The sequence below is a fragment of the Melanaphis sacchari genome, unplaced genomic scaffold, assembly GCF_002803265.2.
Source record: "Melanaphis sacchari strain LSU unplaced genomic scaffold, SCAv2.0 Contig66_pilon_pilon, whole genome shotgun sequence".
Taxonomy (NCBI): Eukaryota; Metazoa; Arthropoda; class Insecta; order Hemiptera; family Aphididae; genus Melanaphis; species Melanaphis sacchari.
Genome location: NW_020271477.1, coordinates 12,029 through 36,301, shown reverse-complemented (window position 1 = coordinate 36,301; position 24,273 = coordinate 12,029). Strand labels below are relative to the sequence as shown.

At 29.9% G+C, this 24,273-nt stretch overlaps 1 protein-coding gene across 1 annotated transcript; it reads left to right on the top strand.

Annotated features, from left to right (window-relative positions):
• The first annotated feature begins 8,032 nt into the window (after window positions 1–8,032).
• On the top strand, window positions 8,033–23,583 carry LOC112600697. The gene is made up of 5 exons (XM_025347996.1): window positions 8,033–8,701; window positions 19,443–19,591; window positions 19,805–19,974; window positions 21,935–22,118; window positions 22,546–23,583. The coding sequence occupies exons 1-5, from the start codon at window positions 8,645–8,647 to the stop codon at window positions 22,745–22,747; spliced, it is 762 nt and encodes a 253-aa protein (XP_025203781.1). The 5' UTR covers window positions 8,033–8,644; the 3' UTR covers window positions 22,748–23,583.
• Window positions 23,584–24,273: the final 690 nt, after the last annotated feature.

Below are 24,273 nucleotides of genomic sequence, written 5' to 3'. Positions count from 1 at the left end.
TATCAAGTCTATTATTGTATCAGACTCTCTTTGAAGAATCAAGTCTGTTCCAATATTGTGATTTGGTAAAGACTGACCACAACAATTTAAATGTTTTATTGGATTGTAATGATATATTTTTTTTTTCAAAATTTATATCTATTTAAAATACTATAAATCTCAAAAAAACTTTTTGTTAAATTTTGTAATTAAGTACCTATTTATACAGAGCTCAACTGTACAAATATAGATTGTGAACATTGACCTGTCTAGATAAAACAACTTTGACGTTTATCTTTTCTTTTTCGTTTTTATCAAGTTTAGAAAAATTACCTGAAAATAACTAATTAAATACCTAGTTATATATTTTTCATTTTCATTTTTAAATTAGTATAGATAAACAATAAGTTAATGTACATAATTGAATAAATAACATAATATTTATGTGTATTAAATAAAAATACATTTTGAATATCAATAATTACTTATTATAATATAATTATCACTGAAAAGCTAGGATTAAGCGGAAAGATGCATAATTGTATGTAGTATTTAAATTTATGTAAGCTATTGATTGATTTTTGAATAATATTATATCTTGAAATCTATTGATTATTTTACAATTTAATCAGAAAATTATTATTTTTGTTTGGTTAGTAATATAATTTAGTAAAGTAGTCATCAAGATAATAATTATTGTTTTATATTGTATTAATTTGTTTTCTTTTGCATTTAAAAAATGGGACTGCAATAATTATACAAAAAATAATTGGTTCAGTCGGAAAGCTTTTCAATAATAATTTTTTTTTAATGAAATTATTCACTAACGAAAAAAATATGTATTAATTTTAATATAAACAGTTTTTATTGCATTAAAAATCATTTTGATTGAAAGTTATATCATAGAAAATTTGTTAATTGTTAATGAATCAAATGTGTTTTTCTAGTTGAAGTTCGCTCGAATCAAACCTTTTATTTTTGTCATTTTACATCGCTTTAAGTAGCTTAAAAAAATGGCGAACAGAATAACACACGAGTTTATTAATATAGTGAGTTATGAGTTTGTGACTAATATTCATTAACATCAAACATGTGCCTGTACCAAATACCGATTAAATAGTTAGCACTAAACTATTAATACAGAAATAATATTTTCAAATTAAAATCAGACATATTAATACAGACAATATCGTCGTCATATAAATATATCACACGGCCTACTATATAAGATACAAAAATATAGGTAATATAACGGGGTTTTACTGTATAGTGTATAAAATATGATAATTGGCTATATTTTTGGTTTTTAATATTGCTATTTTTTATTTGATATTTCACAGACATAAGTTCAAGCCAATTGTGCTTAATTTGTTTTGGATACAACATTATTTAAGTTTTCATGTACAATCTTATAGTAAAAAAATTGTCATTATTTACCTTACGATTAAAGTAAAATCATAAAAAATCAACATCAATGTATACAAACAACATAAATTACGTTTAATGTTCTTTTTTTAAGTTTGGCATAAGTTGGCTTTTAATTTTTAAACACATGCTTGATTTTTTACTAATGTTCTACGGTTTACTTTAGTAACGATAAATTATTTGATGAAAATATTAACATCTTTTTTAGGTACGTCACACATTCTCACCAATAAAACTATAGTAGGTAGTACAATAAGAAAACAAAATAATTTTTTATGACATTAACCGACATCTAACTTTTTCAAATTTAGTATCCTATTATCTTTATCTTAAATTTGATTTATAATGTAAAAATTTAAACATTGGTTATATATAATAAAAATAAATAAAGTAGGGTTGATTTCAGGTAGACCAAAAATATAACCACAAATTTAATATAAAGTTCTTTATGAGTTATTGTTATCACAACATTTAAAAATATTAAAAATACATAAATGACTTTTTTTTATAAATGTTTACAGCTGAACATTTTGACAAAATTGGATATATTAAAAAAAAAAATACGATTTTTTCATAAACAACTTCAATTATTTTGACATAATTAAAAATGCGGATCGAGTATCAATTGTTTTCTTGACAATTTTTTAGTGTACGTACGTATCTCGTGTCCTACTTAATGTAGGTCACTTAAATACTGAAATGGTATGATTAAGTTCGAGGTATAAATAATTTAAAATCGTTTTAAATGTTTTGAACATTTTAATGTGTATAGAAAATGATAATATATAATGATTAATGATAAACGTAGTGGAAATAAGTTTCTAGTCTCTACGATTAATAACTATTTTTAAAATTACAAAAAATAACTAAAATCGTTTAAAAAAAAAAATTACTATTTTTGTCTTTTGACTAAGAATAAACATTTTTTATTTTAATCAATATATCAAAAACATTTTAAAAAATGCGATAATTATTTTGAAATATCTATTATTAATTCAAAAGGATCCAAAATATTTTGTAAATTTTATTTACAAATTTATATTGTGTAACAACAAAAAAAAAAAAAATCGATTTTTTTCGAAAATTTGTGTTGCATAAGTATTCTTATACTTCGATATTTCCCCCATTTTTTATATTTTATTTTAATTTTTCAAGGAAAACACGGTATAATTCATATTTTTACCTATCAAAGTTATAAATAAATATTTTTTTTTTTAAATACTACACTCAAAGCAAAATGTACAATTGTAATAAATTGTTTTACACAAATGTAATATCTTCATAAACATAAAAAACACACATGATAGTAAAACCTACTGTACCTATATTTAGAATCTAAAATCAATGTAAGCATTTAAAAAAAAATATGATTTCAATTGTTATTGTAGATTTAAACAAGTACACCCAGGGTTTAACTATAGAAGGCAGCATTAATAGAGAAAGTTGAAAGCTGAAGAAGCAGAAGAAAAATTGTAGATATATAATTTTGTATCTTTTTATAAATTTGAACAAGAAATCTAATGAATCATATTATAAAAATGTAAATAGCTTTTCATGATTTTTTAGGATACTCATACAAATAAAAAATAATTATTTTTTTCGATAAAAATTATCAATAAATTTACTAAACTTAGATGGTCGTAGTACAAAATCTTGTAGTTGGTAATTATACTAAATCAAAATTGTAATTAAGCCATCAACATTTTCTAAAAATAGTCATTACTAGGATCAATTAAAAAATAGTTTTTAACCTTTTAAAACATACATATTTTTAATTATTCGTTAAAAAAATTTAAAATTATTACAATAAATAAGCTATAACAAAATAAACACGTACTTTTATTTTATTTTTAAATCTCTTTTTTTTTATCGGTGATCATTAAAAAAAAAAAAAAAAACTGTACGGTATAACTTACAAAATACGTTCTGTTTATAGTTATGAACACATCGTTTAACCAATTGGCCATTACAACCAATGTACCATAAAGTTGGTTAAATTATTTATGGACAGAAAGATATTATAATATGTAAGTACATTAATACAACGATAAAAAACAAAATAAATTTCTATTTTTATTTTAAATAAATTTAAAGAAAATAATGTAAAATAAGTATAGATTTTGTTAAAATGTACTTAATAATCTTATTTAAACACTTCATTTGCGAAAAGTTAACGGTGGAGGACTGCAGGGCAAACGTAAGTCTGTATTACAAAAATATTATTTTAATTTTTGATTATTTTAAAGGACTTTAAGGTACTTAATTACCTGTATTTTATCAGTTCTCACGGATGTGTACCAGTGATTTTCCAGTAAACAAACTCAACTCTTCATTTAGGTACTGTGATAAATCGAAACTTAACATCGTTGACAAGTAACAATGTTGTGTATAATTTCAAAATGATTTAATGATAACTAATGCCTAATACTAAAAAATCTAAGTATATGGCCTACGCAACAAAATAAAAAGCGTAATAAATATTTGGAAACGATGTATACCTGCCAAAAAACTAACTACCAACACGCATTTCAATATATTATTTGAAACATGGATATATTGGATTTGCGACTCACATACTCGTATCTTCGGTAAAATGGTCCTGACTGTTGGGAAAAAAGTTCCAGTAATTTTTTTTATTTGACGGTAAAGTTCAAAATGGTTTTGACGGATTTCATGGAAAGAAAAAAAAATCGAATAAATAAAAGAAAAGCATGTGTAAATTGTAGGTAACCGCGATTAGTACCCATTGAAATGTTCTATTTATTTTTGATATACGTATCATTATTTATTATATAGTATGAAATAATTTCGTTGGCTATAAAAAAAATTGTCGGTCCAATTTTAGTACTTACCTTAAATTGTATGATTTCCTTCACAGTGTTACAGTAAAAATACTTCTTTACTGCGCATATTATCATATGACCTCTCCCACGAATCAATTCACACATAATACATTGACAAAAAATGTATGTTATCCGCAAACCTTTTATTGGTTGATAATTTATAAGTGTACTATGCATATTATAGCAGCAATAGTTAATATTATATTCTGTGATAGTAGGTACCTAAATATAGTTATATATTGTATAATTAGAATACTTCGCAATTTACTTATAATTTATAAATATATATATAAATAAATATATACCTATTAAACTATATAGGTATTAGGTACAAGACATCTCTCACGTTATACTTAATTTTGAATTGTTTACATAGCGCACATGATACTTATGTGTGTATGTATTCATTAAAAAAAAATTGATTAAACTATCAATTAAGTTTTTTTTTTGTCATGAATTATGATCATTATACCTACTTCTTTTTATGGGAAATACTTCGTAAAACTTAAATATTATAACTTGAATATGACAATAAGTAATTGTTTTGATGATTATTTTTAAAGATTTTTCTTAAGAGTACGAAATATTGGAGTTATCAGGTGTACAATCCCGGACAAACCTAGAAAGTTAGCTAAAGTAAGCTATATTTATATTAGTAGTCTACTGAGTATAATTATTTTCTCTATAATGTATAACGTGTGGTTACGAACCCACTAGAGAGCATTGGTTAATATGAGATGAAGGTTTATGAATTGAAATTATTAGAATAATTGTAAGTTTAAAAGTTTTGTTATTTGGTAGATCCCTCTCCTTAAAGTCCACTCTATAAGTTATTTTGAATATTTGTAATCAACTGTCTATACTCAATAAATTAAAAGTTTACTTTCTATACAAAGTTATGAGAATGACCAAGTTCCCTTAGCCTATGCCGTATGGAATCTGAGGTTTAAAGATATTATTGTGAGGGCCTATCTTGAATTAATCTTATATCTGCAAGATTGACTTCTGATGATCTGACTATTGTAAGTTATAACTTATGACAAATGTTTATATTTAAAAACGATTCTCTGTTCTCTGCTATATTAAATATGCATAAGTTAAGAGTTTTAAGTTTTAAGTTATTAGAAATTCAAATTTGAATAATAGCTAAAAATGATGTCTATTTGATAAATAATATTGAAATTTGAGTTTAAACTGCGTCAAACAACAAACATCAATACCTCAAATACCTAAATAAATTAATTTCGAGTATAACTTATTCAACTTTTGATATTTTATTACTCTTAATTCTACAATTGATCATATAAAATACAAATATAGGTAGACATTATACATAATACATAGTATTTTTGGTAATGACAGTTATTACTTATTACTTATTAGTTACATAAAACTTTTACAGACAACCGTTATTGCAAATTGACTCATACAGATATAACGGTCCATTAAAGTTTTATGTAACCCTGAACCGGGCATAACATTAAAAAGACTTATGTAGTTTATTATTTAAATTCTATACAGTGTATGATTACGAGAATTGAGAAGTATTAGTCGTTTTGATTCATTGCACACTCTGAAATAACGACTATCTTAAACCTAACCTAACCGGTCTTATTTGACCCTGAACTCAAATGTGAATTATATATTGTTTGAGATGTAACTGATCGACAACTAGCGTATTGAAAATCTTAAGACCAAATGTCAGCTGAAATTTTAGCAATGTCAAACTAGGATTTTGATTTTGATAATCATAATTTTTTACTAAACAATTATTATAATAATTGGCAAGATCAATTCAACTACTCGTATATAATAATATTCATTATTAATACTTCCATAGTACGTCGACCGTTCATTATGAGTATCTAAAAGCTAAAGGTACATTAATTTATAGATATATCAACTGTTAATAATTTGCGTATTCACTATTACCAATTTACCTGTCAACAAGTGATATGATAATACATGGGGACTACTGGTAAATAAAAAAAAAAAATGCATTGACAGAATTCTCGTTTTAAATATCTGAAAAGACAATAGCATTTCTCTAGTCATTGCCAAGTCAGGACCAATATATTTATGCGTTTAGTTTGCCATTTATTTTCAAAGTGCGATAAAAAACCTGATACCGTATACATTTTTTTTTAATCGAAATTCGAATTGAAACGAAAATAATATTCAGATATTTATTTTTTTGTTCGTTAAATAAAAACGTAGTCACGTACAGATTTTTGCTTCATAATAATAGCTTGTTTCACGAGAGTGGGATGAGCAACCGTTTTCGTTACGAATTGTCCATACTCATTAGAATATAATAAGTCATAGTAAACTGGCGGAAACCGTGGAACCGGATGAAATAGTACAACGTTAATAATATTTGACAATAAAAAATTGTAATAACATTATAAGTATGGTTACAAAACTTATAACTTATAAATTATAGTACTTTAATAAACAACACTACAGAGTGGTCTTTAACTGATGAAAATAGACATCGTGTTTATGGAAACTTTTTATAAACTGTTTATATTATGTTTTTCGCAATTCTAATATTAGATAAATAAATATATTATGTATTGTATATCAAATCTCAATATAATCTCAATAATATATAACATAATTTTTTAAATATTAAAAACCAAAATCTGTACCCATTACACTATTAACGGTTAACTTGTAACTTTCAAACGGAAATCTAAATTTTAAATTATCAAAGTGAATGTTTTCGTGCAAATATCTGCAATACGTATTAGCGGTGGTGGGTGGATGTTTGTTTTCCTACTTATAGACAGATAACTACATAGTTATTTTACGGATATGCAGTGATGTCTCTGTAATATATTAGACATCTGCAATCTATCGATATACGTATATATGTATAAGATTCTTTTATGAAAATGTTGATATATCTTAATAAAAAATCAAACCCGTAGTTTCTGAGATATTAATACGAATGTATACTGAACTATTATTAGAAATAAGAATAAACAGTCCTCAGAGACGGTCTTACAAATACTATTTATATATTTCTGAAAAATAGACGTATGGTGAATAACCCTGCAGTAGGTATTAACGTATAATGTGTGTACATTAAAGTTTCGACTGGATATACAAGGTTTCATTATGGGCGGAGATGTAATAACCCGTTATTAACGCATTTACACGTAGTTATTATTATTGTCATTGTCAACGACCTTAAAGATGGAAATCTAAAAAATAAAAAAAAAAATAAAAAAAATACTCTCTGCAAATCTTCGAGCCGAACGTAGTACAGTGATACGTGTATATTACGTGTATATTAGCAGCGCCGGGTAAACGTCGGAAGAGAATGATTTCAGAAAAATTCATTGCGGGTAATAATCTTCTTGTCCGGCGAATCAAAAACTAAATCTCAAGGCGGGGCAGCGCGGCCGCACAAAGACGACGACAGATTTACGTCGAGGCGGCGCGTCGTGACGAAGTCGTCATCACTGCCGGCAACACTAAGCGCGAACCGAGCGCAGCTGCGGCGCGTCTCGCGCGCTCGTCCGCACGGTAGACCGGTTGTGGCGGCCGCCCGGCGTAGATGATGATAATACAGTACAATATAATAATAATAATAATAATAATAATAATATAATATATTATGTACATCGCGCGCCGCCGTCGACGCGACGGCGGGAGGGCGGGCGGGTCCGAGTCGGCCAGATATCTTGTAGGTACGTCGCGCGGCACCAGCAGTGGGGTGGATCCGTCAACGACCACGGCGCGTATACCTGCGATATAATAGTAGGGGTCACGATCGCGTTCGTCGGCTCCGGCGCAGAACACCACCAGATCACCAGCCATCCGAAGTCCAAGCCGGTCGTTGACTCCTCCGCGCGCGCGCGTCTTATACTCTGCAGCTCGCTCGCGGTCGAAAACACCCGTCGTCGTCTCCGTCTCCGTCGCAACGGCAGCGACAACGGCAGCAGCAGCCGCCGTAAAGTTTTTGCGAAAAAAATCTGAAAAAAACGCACGTACCGGCGTCGGCCGCGCGCGTGCTGTACACCGCGCGACAACTATCCGCCGCGCCGGCCCCGAAACGGGAAACCCGCGGGAGCGCGCGACCGCACCGTACGCCACGGCCGTGCGTAGCGCAGTAGCGATTGGTCGTCCGTCCGCCGCGCGCGTACGTACACGGGACATGACCGCTACAGCACCGGCCGTCCTGCAGCCTGACCGCTCGTAACCGCGGCCGCTCGTGTAACCGCCGAGCCACACGCGCACCGGCCACGCTCTCGCCGTCCGTCGCACAGACGCGCCGCCGACACAGCAGCCGCAGCAGCAGCAGCAGCTCTATCGTCACCGGCGCCGCACAGCCGCCGTCGTCGCACGTCGGAGTCTGAACGTCAGCCCGCGATCGCCACCTGTGCACCATGACCACCGCGGGCAAAGCCGTTTCCCGTCACAACCACTGGTCGTCGTCGTTCAAGGTAAATTCGGAAATCATCGTAGGTATAGGTAGGCGCACTGTCGTCTATAGGCGAGTAGTTAACTAATACTAACTGTAACTACCTATCGTGTACGTTGGCTATGCATTTACCAATCGTGTCGGGGGTCTTGTTGCAGCCAGGGCTGCGGGACAAGCGAGCGCGGGTGCTAGGGACGAAAATCTAAGGACTCGATGGTGTACAATTTACTAAACATGGTACAGTTGTCTGCACTCGTTGCTTTTGAAACTCGGGTGAATTTTTGTGTAAAGTTAAAATTTAAAATACCAACACGAATCTAATACATAATTTTATATTATATTATAATATTTAGTAATATAGCAATCGTGTTTTCCGAGATGTTTTAAATTTAAATCGCCGGTTGCTACAATAATAAACACAACTATTATAAAAATAAATAATAATACATACATTATAGATTTATAACGATAAAAAAAACTTTTTACTTTAGTTCGTTAAACTCTAAATCATAAATAGGTAGATTAAAATGAAAAAAAAACGGCATCAAAAACTATTCTGCTTAGTGAATGGAAAAGAAAAAATAATATTATAAAAAATTGTCAATAAGTATAATATTGTCTTCGAAACCTAGTAAAAAAATGATGCGTTATTGTATAATCTATTTATATATCTTATATTTTATTAATTGACTCAATTTAAATTTTGATAAGCATAAGTACTGAACGTTCGTTTTATACTTGACCATAAACAACAAACTAGTTTTTATAATAGTATTTGTAAAAAACAAAACAAAAATACACAGAAATTAAAAATAAATGCATAAGCGTTAAGAATTATATTTTGAACATTTCAACAGGTATAAGTGGTCTTCATAATACTATACTTAAAAATAAACGATTGGTTCTGCTGAATGCGTGTAAACTGTCTTCTTATATTTGAATTATTTGCTTTTACGTTTTATACAGAATTTATAATTTAAACAATTGGGTATATTTGTGTACTGTATATTTATAAAGAAAGATTATGCAGTTATACCGTTATGTTGAATATAAAAAATAAATATAATCAAAATAAATGTATGCAAATTAGATATTGAAATGTATGCTCGTATTTAACAAATATTACATGATATATACTTACATACAAATTAAACAAAAAATATAATTATAACTATAGAGTAATTCAATAATTATTATGATAATATATTTTGACATTTTGCAAAAAATATGTATTATGATTATTTTAATACCTATAAGATATTTAATAATATAGGAAGACATGTAATCAAGTTATGTGCGAATGTTCTAGATAATAATAGTCTCAAATTTGATAGAAACTTCAAATCGTCACACTATTTATTTAGATGATTATAGATAAATATAATCAAAATAAGTTCAATAGAATCGAGATCTAACGAAATTTAAATTTTATTTAAATCTAATAGGCGGTGTACTTATTGAATTCGTTCTAAGTAATTGAATGTATCAAAGCAAACGTCTCGATTATCGGTTGATAGGTAATAATCGTAAACAATAAGCAATCAATCGTTTGAGTGCGTTCTCAAAATGATTTCTAACTCATCATTGTTCATTATATTATATGCGTTTAAAATTTACCTCATTTCGATATGTATGGATGTAATAGAATGTTTATATGAATATTATATATGCTTCACATGTTATCTATGTGCACATTTTCCATCCCTCTAGTAATTTATTTCAATCGTTTCTTATTTTCATCTAGTTTAATTTAACGCCTATTAAATTATTTCGTTTTTTTTTCAATAAAATATTGATATTTTCGTATGAATTAAATGAACAGTATATTTAACAAGATAATGTATACTATGAATATTTCTGCAACTGTAAGATTTAATTTTAATTACCTTTAATATCATAGCCCTTAACTACCTACCAATATTAAACAAATATATACACAGTGGCGTGACGAGTGGTAGATTAATTGTGGGCAAATACATATTTTTAGATTCCCTTCTCCCCCAAATAAAATTATTAAGTGCCATAATTTTTTCAAAATATCAACTATTATTATCGAACAATACATCTATTTGATATTTCGATCTATTTCAATTTATCTTTTTGTTTTTCCAAAGCGTCCCGCATTCTCTTTTATCTTACATTATTAAAAATACAGTATACAGGAATGTTGGTTCAAAAATATTGTGGAGTCGAGTAAGGGAATACCCCTCAAAATTTGACGAGGACAATTGCCTATTTAGGACCTATATTAGCCGTCAAGTTATGTATATAATATACATATAATAACTAAATAACTGAATACATTTCTTGATTAGGCAAATAATTATTGAAAATAAGTTTATGCAATTTGTATTACTTCCTTCAAAACGGACAATAATTTAAACATTTTGAACATCAAGTAGTGAATACTTGTACAGGAAAAAACAACTGATGAAAATTTTTAAGTTTAAAATAAATATTTTTATCAATTCATACATAAATCAGATTTTAAACTCGCATAAATAACGATACTTATATACGATTTGGGTGGGTATATTGTAACAATCCTAGTTATATGTATTTGTGTGGAATTCGACGTTACATTCAATCGTAAATCAGTTGTATACGCACTTACATTACTATACATAATATACACACAAATGCTCTTCGTGAAATTCACTATACATGAACATGATTGAGATTCAATAATAATAATCGTATTCAGATCAGAACGAGACGCGTTTTCCACTGACAGCCATATTCTAGTTCGTACATAACAATAATATAAGTATACATGCGGTCAGGATACCCCCGACGCAGTCGCGTAAACGATAATCGATATTCCATGTAATTCTTTTTAAGTATTGGATGGCTTTATGAGGGGTTATAACGAGTATTTCTTTTGTGATCCTGATTAACGACGAACAAGATCCTAATTGGTTGTCGGTCACGCACGTTTTTCATGAGTCGAAGCAAGTATATATATATATATTATATATATATATATACACAGTATATACTTACCTATAACGACAAATGATGATGCTTATGATGAAGAAATAGTAAAAATCATTTTTTTTTTTTTAAGAAAAAAAAGTAATCCTAACTAAATTATTTAGCATCGTTCATGTAGAAAAACGGCTGGGAAACAAAAACACTGCAAGTTCAATGACTGCAGCACGAATGACCGCAGGAATACGCGCGAACCGCAATGTCCGTATAAACGTGCGTCACGCGTGACTCGGGAACAATTACGATTACTGTTCGTTTAAAAGTTCCATTCATATCGGCGGCGGCGCGGATACCGTATAAGATGGATTTCGTATCTTGTAAGAATATTGTACCTATCTATATTATATATGTATTACAATATCCCCAAACAATATTTATTCATTCTTTTTATTTTTTAAAAAATCAACACGGACCGGTTCTCATGAGCCCCCATAAATATTTCCGGTGTGTCATCCGAGAAAAAAAAATATCGCATATTTATATATGCATGAAGTTTTAAAGCGATAAAAAATAAATACTAACGGAAATTATTATTTACTTATAATAATGTACAAAAACTACAATAATTATAAGTTAACCGCACTGCACATTATATAAATATATATATATATACGGATGACATTATTTATACATATAATAATAATTACATACCTACGTATACAGTTATTACTCACAGGTCTTTCTCAGAGTTTGTCATAGTCGACAACTTGTTTTCAAACTACAATTTTCATGATTTAAGAAAATTATTAAATTATGAATGAGGATAAGAGGATAACGCGTTGTTTTATAAAGCTATATTTTACGCTATGCAAAAACAATTTTTGTAAGCCTTATGTGTGTTATGTAATCGTGCAGTAGATGAGATATAAAATGTCATCAGCATTTTATCTGCAAAGTTCATCGTCCACAAAACACACAACGACTATTATAATTTAGAATATAAAATACAAAATACAATATAACATGCGTATACAAGATATACGCACGTGCATGAATAGATTATTCTGAACTGATATTTGTATGTAACGAACTCGTTGTCTTGTTAACGTTGTTGTGCACAAACTTAAGAGCTTGATTATTATGTTTTGGACAATATATATACTACTCTGTAGGCAGAGATTTATTTATGAGATACATATATTAAATCTAAATGGAATAATGTGAAATAGTATGCTCCGATGTCCGATACACGTATACAGTTGTACGAAAAATAATTTAACATCAATTCGGTCCATTATGTGAAAATATGAAATTGAAGAATTTGAAGGTTACACTTCCTCATTATCGTGATTCGTGATGTGACTGCTACGTGTACATAAACGAAATAGAGTTAATTTTTTTTTAACCTATCGAAGGTTTTCTTATCATTGCTATGGATGGTTTCGTTTTCGATTATCTGAGTGAGCTGTTCGCTGTATTATTCACAGGCCCGCCGGATTTTTGCCAAATATGCTACGGAATTAAATGATTTTACAAAAACATAGATGTCGAAGAAATCATTGTTACCTATTAAATTTATAGCTATCAAACACTGGTTAAGTGGGGAGTATGTCTCCGGGATCCATTCACGTGTACCTATTCCATCTACAGACTATTATCAATGTTAATAATATAATATAATGAAAGCTTATAAGACGGCGTTTGGTCGAATGATCTGCAGTTTTTAGCATAAAATAATACGAAGAGAAAAACAACAAACCAGTAGGTATATAAGTAAATATTGTGTATACAAATGTATGTATCAAAATATAAACTAGTTACTGTATTAAAAAACAACGGGATACCTATAAAACACAATAAATAATAAGCTACTGTATAGGTTAGTGTGTTTTTGTATTGATGCGCATATTTGAATATAAATAATGTACGATGGTTCGAAATATCATCAAAAGATACTGTATAGATTTAATTGAACAATAGTTAATGTGCATTTCAGTTTATCTCGAATAAAGACGAAAGTAGATTTCACTTACAACTGGATATAATGTTATGTATGTAAGTACGCGCAAAAGAGATTAAAAACACCAACACGGCACCAACAGAATCTAATATTATAATACCACACATATTATAAGTGCTGAGCTGATGGGAAAATATTCTAACATGGTTTACCGTGTGAAACTCAAGAAAGATATGTCGATACTTAAAATGTAGGTAGTAGGTACCCAGATTAAAATTAATGTGTGGCAGTCGATAGTTTATGACGTTATTATGTTATTTTAAAAATCACACGCGAGGCGGACAACGACCGATCTCTTTAATTTATTTTTAGTTGCTATACGTTTTACTGTATAATCCAAGTTTGCTGTCAATTTTACTGCGAGACATTGTTCTGTGAACCATTTCTGCAGGTGTGATGCGTTCGGTGCCACAACATTTGTCAAACAGTGGGTATTAATTGAAACACTCTATAATAAATCTATAGGTATGTAATGTAGTTCTATATACCATACATATATATTGTCAAACTAGACAATAACATAATATACTCCCTACACCACTGCGTCGATGACCGATAAACCCATCAAATTGTCATGAGAGTTATATTACTGCAATGCAATATAATATCGGGCCTCGATGTATGTGTTACACACGTTACACGTACATGGTACCTTCCAACCTGTGTGATTTTAAATTATAAAACCATTAGCTTTTTTTTTCTTTACGCACAGAAAGTCAGAACCTATAAAACTTATACATGGAAACTAAATAGATGTTCGCGTTGTGTTTCTTTCCGTTATGTTTGTAACATACATAAAAGAACGTATAGAATACGATATAAATCTATAAAGTCTAATGTATTATATACGTGCGTCATATAATGGAAACGATATATATATATATATATATATATATATATGCATTTAAGTACCTGCAGTGATCGTATTCTACAGTACTAAAACAGTAAAACTATTGGGTGTGCACCGCACATGAGCCATCTTTATTTTTTAGATGTTATACTTTTTAGCTCATTTAAAGGTAACTATTGTCAATTGAATGTATCTTTATTAATCGGAAAAAGGAATATTATTATCTAAAATAATAGTTGTCGACAGTAATTCACGGTCGAGACTTCTAAGAAACAAAAATGTTTAAATGATAAAATTATATTATCATGAGACATGAATATAAATCGTTAACCACAGATCGCGGTTATTTTCAAAATTATAGTTACTGTTACTACTTAGAACTTATCCATTGATCTATTAAGTATAAATAACTCATTGTCATTATTCAACTGAATGTTATTATCATGATGTGATCACTGAAAAAAGTTAAACAGTGTTTGACAGATTTATTTGTAATTATCTATTAATATCAGGATAAACAATTTTAAATAAAAATATCGTTTTTAAAAAGAAATTTTATTTTATTTTTATTAACCTCATGATTTTTATAGTTATTTAATTTCTAGAAAAATTTTCAAACGATTAATTTCTATCCTGTTAATACTTCCTCAAACATGGGTAACGGTTAAATTCTTGTAGAACATTCGTATAAAAATATTATAGTTATCTATTAATTATTTTTAGAATTTATTTTTTTCTATTAGATTTTTAGAGTTTAAGATTACTTTTAAAAATGTGTTATTAATTTATTACCAAATAAATAAAAAAAATTTTTTTCGCTATTTAAAATATTTTGGTCACATTTTCCACATTTTAATAAGAATTAATCAGTATTGTATATCATATAATATGTATATTTTATGAGTTAATTTATAAATTATAATAATTTGGTGGTAGTTTCTTTAAGATCCCCTATTTTATACTTAATGCACACCGGCTTCAAAAATGTAGTTACGGCACTGAGTGTACGACAAATGACAATACATACATATTACATACCTACGTTTCTAATCTATAATCTATATAGTTATGTTTCAAAGAGTTGAATAATGAAATTATCACACAAATTTTTGAAAAGTTAGTGTTTACTAAAAAATTCAATATTGTAAATAATAATTTGAGATTTAAGCTATACTTAAAAATGTTCATTGTTTTTGATATAGTTGTGTTTATAAAACGGATCAGTAAAATCTATCTAATTTTAATTTTTAAACGTGCTCTTTGTACGCAGATATACAAATTTATGAATTAAATCACATTTCCATTATAGTAATATATTATATTAAATAAGATTAAAAACGTAATGATTATGAAATACTTTATATTTTAATGCGAACTATTATATTCTGCAGTAACAGAATAGATACATAGAGACAGTTATTATACTAAAATATATTTATTGTCGCTACTGAAGCGAAAAATGTAATTGATGAATTTATATTTTTGACAGAATACCGTTTTGCAATAAATTCGAACTTCACGATGAGAAGATAATTGTGTACATATTTTATGGCCTAACGGGGATATCTTTAAACTCCTTATTAACTCTTATGCGTTTACGAAAGTGGTCATATTACCCGTTAAAAACATTTTGTTATCAAAAATATACGAACGAATTTGTTATAGATCATAATTATACATTTATACCGATACGATTGATATAGGTTATAGTAATGACTCGTACACATTTTATTATGTTTTATTATGTCAGGGAAAAATCTCTGTGATTCAAATTTATACATAACGTAGTACTTACAATGGTTTAATATTTTACACGCACAGTCCACACGCGATTGTTCGGTTGTTATTACATGTTTATACTGTATACTTAATATAGAGAGCGATTTACTAAACATGGTCAATTCCGTTATTTTTCGTTTATAATAATACATTTACTAAAATTTTGAATTTGGTATTATAATATAGTACATCTAACTATCTATAGACCTAACTTTTTAATTAATTATACTATCTAAGAAGTAAAGGCAATATACAGACTTCTAATTTTTTAAATGAGAAGGAACTACAATTTTTTCTATAATTTGTCGAGAAAATAATTTTTTTTAAAGTGATTTACACTTTTAAATCGAAATACGAACCAGTAATTTTTTGAGTTATTTATCTCTGTGTACTAAAGATAATAATAAATATTAGGCCTTTGTAAAGTGTGACGAAAACCCTATGATTATTTGAAAATTATAGCGATATAAATGTATTAAAATTGTATTATAGTTAGTTTAAGTTGTCCAACTACACGTGTGTATCAAGTACCAATATGTAACACCAGACCGAGTGTTACATATCAAGCCTTATGTTCCACGTGTAAAACCATTATTGAAAACGATTATCCTATGAGTATATCGGAGTCTAGTAACTCGCCTCAGAAACTATACTCGTCCGGACTTCGATTTGGTCGTGCCAAAAAATTTCGAAAAAATCACCGGAACGCCTAACAATTTATCCAAAAAAAAAAAAAAAATAAGAATCCGTCCGGGACTCGCGTAGTAGAACAGTGCGTTTGGATATTATAATGTTATGGCGGTTTATTTTACAGTGTAACTATGAAATTCGTAAAAATTTGCGAATTTCAATCGACGCGTATCACATCACGCGTCGCGTGCGGGACAAACGCGACCGATGGGCGAGCTGCGACGGGCGTGCCCGGCAAATCGCCCGGCGCGCGCACACAACAATCGAGTCTGGTGTTCTCGTATACTGTAAATCGTGGCATGACGATAAAATTACATTATATTGTTATAGGTACACGAGACGGGCGCGAAACTCGAAATAATAATTCTCGAAATCGTAAGCATATATATACGGCGCGCCACCGCCACCGCCGCCGACACCGGCCCGGCGTAAGACAATACATTACCTATATTATATTATAACGTACGACAATGAGCCATTATAATAATAACACGGCGATTACGTCGCAACGAGGATTTGGGTCAATGGGTCTCGGGCGCGATCGCCGTGAATCACCGTCGAAATATCTGCCGCCGCCGCCGCTGACAGCTGGAGAGTCCGTGCGTGGAGTACGAATGGCCGATTGAAGAACGTCGTCATGGCTATATATATATAAATAAATATATACATTATACATATAAATAAGCCGGTACAAAAATGTGGGTTATCCCGCGATATCTGTACACCCGATCTCCACCCAATCGCGTGTGCGTGTGTGTGTGTGTGGGTACGCTCGCTGAAGTCTCCAGCAGTGGCGGCGGCGGCGGCTCGGCGATCCCGTTACGATCGGGGCCTCTCATCGACGATCGCACGCACACACACGTCATGCGCGTACGGTGTGTCACGTTTTTTTCAATGCGCGTTTGAAGTCGTCGTCGTCGTCGTCGTACTCGTCGTACACGTCCTCCTCACTACGTATACCTGCCCACAACAACGCGAGATTCATACGTCGCGTAGCGGTCAAGGTTACGCGCACCGTCGCGGCTCTATACGATGGCGTGTGTAAACGTTCGTCCCGAAACGACCGAGCTGATAATATAATATGTATTTGTCGGTATTGCAGCATTGATTGGCACACTAAAACGCACGTCGTTCAAATTGCGTTCGCGCGCGGGGGTTATTTTTTACACATTTCATCGCTCGGCGCGGCGGCGGTCTGCAGGCGTCGCCGACGACATCGACCGCCGCGACAATCGAAAATATATCGATATTCTACAATAATAAGATACCGCGTATAGTTTATTATTATTATTATTATTCTAACGGATGTACGATATTCGCCGATCGGAAATGGCAAATGAAAAAAAAAAAAAAAATGAAAAATAACGCACGGCGTCGACATAATTCGTATATATAATACCGTTATACGGTGACTTTTTTTTTTTATATTTTTATTACCTCCTCCGCTTATTATTAACACGTTATACACACACGATTCCGTATTACAATATAACTATTATAAATATTTATGTATGTATTTGGTTCAGATATAACACACACACACATGCGAACGTGTACAGTACACATATTATTATTATACACGCACGAATATTGCCGGAAGACGCGCCGCCGCGGCTGATGGTTTCTAATTACACGATTAATTACAAAAGTTTCTTTGAAACTAAACAATACAAACAATATAGTAGGTCAATAGACGTTTTATTATCCAAAGACGATACACATTTACAGAGACGTGAAGCGATGTAGTTTTTCTATTTTTCATCCATTTCCCGTATTGTATAATATACGAGTGTATTGATGTACCTATAATAATAATATTGTAAAGTAATAAGTAATAACTAATAACTGTATAATATTTTGTATTGTATTTGCAATTGTTCTACATTTTTTTACTGACTGCATATGGTAACAACTAACAAGGTATTTAGAAATGTGCTGTAAACATATGTTTTATTAAATTTTTTACTATTTTATCTTATTTTTACGGTGTATAAAAAAATACAATAAAATTCTAATTTAGAAGGAATACATTTTATACAATATTGTGTCAAAATGACTGAAAAATAAAATAAGTTGTTGGAGAGAATATATATTTAAATTTACAGAACTCGAATTGAATAAATTCCGGACAGCTAGTGAACTGCTTAAATATTAGTTGAATTACAAAACCAGTTTATTAAAATGTTTATAGCTAAAAATGTATTTATTTTATTTTTCTTCAAATTATTGAATAATCATAATCATGATTAATTAATTTATTAATATCTACTTACAGGTTCGACAATATATTTTAAACAAAATAATAAAATTATGGTCTTAAAAATCAAAATAATTTTTAAAATTAAATTATAAACATATTTCTTAGCTTACATATATGGTGACTTCATATATTCTATTGACTATTATTGAGTGTTCAATTACAAATTCTGAAGAATTTTTTTTGTTAATGTTATTTTCATTTTTAATTATTATAATTCTATATTTTCCTTACAGTTACTACATATAATTTATATACTATCCCTGTATAAGTATACGAGGGCTGAACTTTGTGGCGGAAATGGTGAATCGCTAAAATACTTGCGGGGTGACGCGCTCATTGATAATTTGGATTGCATCGGTCCCAATGGAAAACCGTATCCAGAGTAAGTACAAAACATATTTCTATAAAACAAATTTAATCATAGATACAGTTTAAAAAGTTGATAAAAAATCGACCCAGTTTTTGAGACGTAATTTGTTGGCGTCGTTGAACAATTCTATTATTAGTATCATTCCGTTAACCGGAAATCACCGTAATTTAAAATTCATGTATTCAATTAGTTTTCAAAATTATTTATTTTTACAAAAATGTATAGGTCAATAGTAGCCGGAACGTATAGACGCACTCACAACTGGGGATCATCGAGGACAGGACGCGACGCTTTTCATTCTGACTCGAAACCCAGTCCCGAAACAGTACGGGAAACTCTACTAAAAACCTATAAATTTAATAACCACAATGAAGATTACACGATTAGTAGAACTGGTAAGTAGAGAATTCACCTCTAATATTTACTTAAAATTTCAAATATTTACATAAATGTATACTTACATAATCTAACCTATACATGTTGATGGTTGTTTTATTTATTTCACATTTTACAATTTATTTTAATGAGTATTTTTTTTTAAATATGTATTTTAACCATTTTTAAAGTAATAAATTAAAAAGCTTATAATAATATATTTTTTTTTAAATGAGATCATTTTGATTAACATATTAAATAGGTAAAGCGCATATATGTGATAAATAAAATAAAAATCGAATACAGTTATTTACTTATTTCTAGACTTCTAACAGATATAATCTGATACTATTGGCTTATTTTTTATTTCTATAATAACATGTTGACAAGATAATTGACATTATTTTGTTCTGTTTTTTGTTTCTCACATTGTACAACCATTAAATAAAAGAATAAAAAAAAAAGTAGGTAAAAACTAAATCGATATCATAAATAAAAGTAATAACTAATAACTCTTGAACGGAGTATATCGGTCATATGTATTATATAGTTATATATTTATACGATATTCACGCTATATGTAGTATGTAAAACATCAGATCATTTATTGGAAAAATAAACGTTTTCGCATTATTTATACCTGCTTAAAAAACTGCGCAACGAATTGAGTTTTATTCGGATGTTTAACAAAATAAATAAGTACCTATAAATTCAATAATGAAGTGTATATAATTTTGTATCCTAGATAAAAATGATCAAATAGTTCTAATGTACATGGTATTTTATATTATATAGTAATATTATTGAAATAATATACTATCAATATTTAATACGTAATACTTTACTCTTTGATAACATTTATAATGATATAATCGTGTTTTATGTTTATAATATACTACTTTAAATTTCAAAGTTAAATTATAATTTTTTATTTTAATAAAAATATTCAAGTATAATAGTAAATATTGCGTTTTATATTAAATCTTATTCTATTTTATTTTTAGAAGGAATTCGTTGTACCATCTTATTGTAGTTAGGTTATTGTATTTGAAATCAATGTTCATAATTTAATAAAATTAAAAAAAAAAATTAAATATGAATTCTAAGTATCTCTATAACAAACAATATATAGGTACAATTGTAGGAACCGGGTGGCATGCCAGTTGTCGGCATAATTAAAAAAAAAAAGATAAAACTGAATACATAATATTTTCAAATATTTTTTAAATGAAATACGTTTCCAGCGAAACATAATATGATTCAACGAAAATATATTATTTGTATTGATACCACGAAATTCGGATCAACATAAATTTCAAAAAATTATGTTGTCAACAATAAGGTATTTTTCTAGATAAATTATACGATTCGCATAAAATATACGGTTTCAATAATAAATATTTTAGACACGAATTATTACGATTTCGGGGAAATATGATGATTCTATATTTTACACATTATTTTACATATTCCCGTACAATCATTTCAATTCGATATTATATTTAAACGGCTTTTACAAATTAAATTTCTCTCCAATATAATCACAAAAATGCGTACATATCTACTCAATTATAATTATTTTTATACACACGATATTATTTTACATACCGTGCGCCGCACGACGATGATTTCTATTGGGAAGATAAAATGTTAATCGTATAATTCATTTATTTCACGAGATTACATTCAATGGGTGTCACGGGCGATCATAATAATGTAACACAATAACGTAAGTTTCACATATTTGTCTAACAGAAATTGACTTTCTGACAATTGTACAGGCATCACGCGACGCATCCGTATACCCAATATACTTAAACAGAAATATATAGATTTGGATTCTTTTTGATATCATGCGTGTGCGGCGCGGTTAATACTCGCGTGCACGTTCGTGAATATTTGCAGCAACTACGGTTATAATATGCGTTAATGCGTGTACGACAAACCCAACAGCAATAAAATAATTTTATGGTTTTTCAGCCCGAGAGTATGGATCGACACCAGCTGCCAACCGTGAACTATGCCAAACGCCGAACAGGCTGTGCCGCACCAGATACAACACGACTGCGCCCATGTACGGCGTGTCGCTGACGTCTGGCCAACCCGTGACTATCGTTCAAAAATTTCCGGATCTGTTACAACAAGTCGTTTATGAAGTTTGCGAGTAAGCATTATACCAAACACGGAACCAGTGGCGCAGTTATGATTTTATTCCGGGGGGGGGGGGGGGGCGTATAATTGATTGGATAAACATCAAACATTAAGTCATGCAAACACCACACCACACCGTGCCCCTTATAGCCTATTATTGTATCGCGTATTATATCCGTGATTATAAGATAATATAGATATTTATATAATCAAATAATCAAATAGTCTTATATCGAGTAGGTGTATAAGTCAATGCGCATTAAACATTAAAAAAAAAAAAAGGCTTGGGGGGGGATCTATCTCCACCATTCCCTACCACCATAACTACGCCACTGTATAGAACACCTAATACCTATTACGTCCAGTGATCAACAACCACGGCCTTTTGACTAAAGATCTAAACGCTTTTCTTTTTTTCCTTTTTTGCTTTTTCATCACAGGTCAAACGAGTGCGACATGGTCAGAGGAGAGTGTACGCAAACGTATGTACCGTACTTGTTCCTGGTAATACCTTTGGGACCGGTGACGCTGACCGGCCAAGATTACGTGCTCGTGGAAAGCGGATGCGTGTGCAAACCGAAGGGGTCCAGGTCCACCGCACACGAACTGGTGTCTACTATTCCGGCGATGCCTCGTCCGTAGGATGCGTCTACGCGTACAAAGGATAACAGCGGTATAAAAGTCATCGTATCGAAGGAACACACCTCGCCGTCTATACTACATTTATCATATTATATCATACTGTTGTCGTGAACGATATAGCCGTCCGCGTTATTTTACATTGTATTCTACGCAATAATAAAACCTAACCGTATGACGTTATAATATACTATATGGTAGCTTTACGATTAAGTCGCGAGAATCGTTCAAAAAAAAAACCAAACGCCTCGTTAACCCCATGACACCTCGCTATACATAATATACAACATGTTTTTCGTACATCTATCCGTTTACTATTTAAGTATAACACATTAACAGTCTTAACACTGCAATGTGCACTGTGTACGCGCGAATAAAAATACGACTACGCACAGTAGCGTCATGATTTTTTATTATTATTATTATTATTGTCTAAGTTATGTTTATTCGTCCATCTCAAGAGAACTCGAAGCCGATGTACACGAACTATTTACACGGGCGACTGTAGCCCGTACATAACCTCCTATAGGAAAAAAAATTCTCATGACGCAACTGTAATCTGTATATTTTATATACGTATAGGTACGGGATATGTTTTATTATTATTATAGTAATGATATGAATTACATGATTATTATTTGTATAATGTAATGCTCAACTTATGCATTGGCAACAAATATGTTTAATTTATTACGCATAAACAATGTATTTTTAATATGCTGTATACGCAGTTTGCCTTACCGTAATAGTCAATATTTTACGTATGGACAGGTATATTTTACACGATTTTTTTTTTTAAAATTTATGTGATACTGTAATAATGATCAATTCATTTAATATTTAAAGTATTCAATTAAGTTAATTAATAATATTAAGATAAGAAATCTAAAATTTAAATATTTTTTATTGTTTATTTATTTTTTTTACCAAAGTACATTTTAAATTATAAAGACAATATATTATTAACATTTCAACTGACCAAAAAAATCAGATTCAATTATCTACATGGTATATGATGAACATTTTTTTTTTTTAAATTGTTAAACTCTAGTGGTAAAATACTTAATAAAAACAAAATTCTAAGTAAAACAACACTATTTTGTAGACAATAAATACTTTAAACGTAAGGTACACGTAAGCACATGCAAACCTAAAAATTTTGACAATTATATACATTACACAGTATACTTATGTAGTTATGTATAAATTATGTGCTCAATAATCTAAAGAAATGGACAGAGTCTACAAAAATATCTTACTTGCGCGTATTTATATAATTTGTAAATATATACAAGACTATAGAAGTAATTAATTTAATAAGTATAGTAAATAAAATTGTACAGTAGGTGCTTTTTGTAATTTATTATTAATGAATTATATATATATATATTTAAATATGTGTAAGCAAATAAAAAATAAAATTATACTTAATAAAATGGTATGTTTTTTTTTATAAATTATCTTTTACTATACCTACTAATGATACTTAAGTAGAATTTTTTATTTACCTTTCCACACAAGATAGATTT

Bases quoted from the DNA above. Each gene is read 5' to 3' on its own strand.
- LOC112600697 (XM_025347996.1), top strand. From the start codon at position 8,645: ATGACCACCGCGGGCAAAGCCGTTTCCCGTCACAACCACTGGTCGTCG. The intron at 8,702-19,442 runs GTAAATTCGGAA...TTTTCCTTACAG, and splicing joins ACTGGTCGTCGTCGTTCAAG to TTACTACATATAATTTATAT. The intron at 22,119-22,545 runs GTAAGCATTATA...TTTTCATCACAG, and splicing joins GTCGTTTATGAAGTTTGCGA to GTCAAACGAGTGCGACATGG.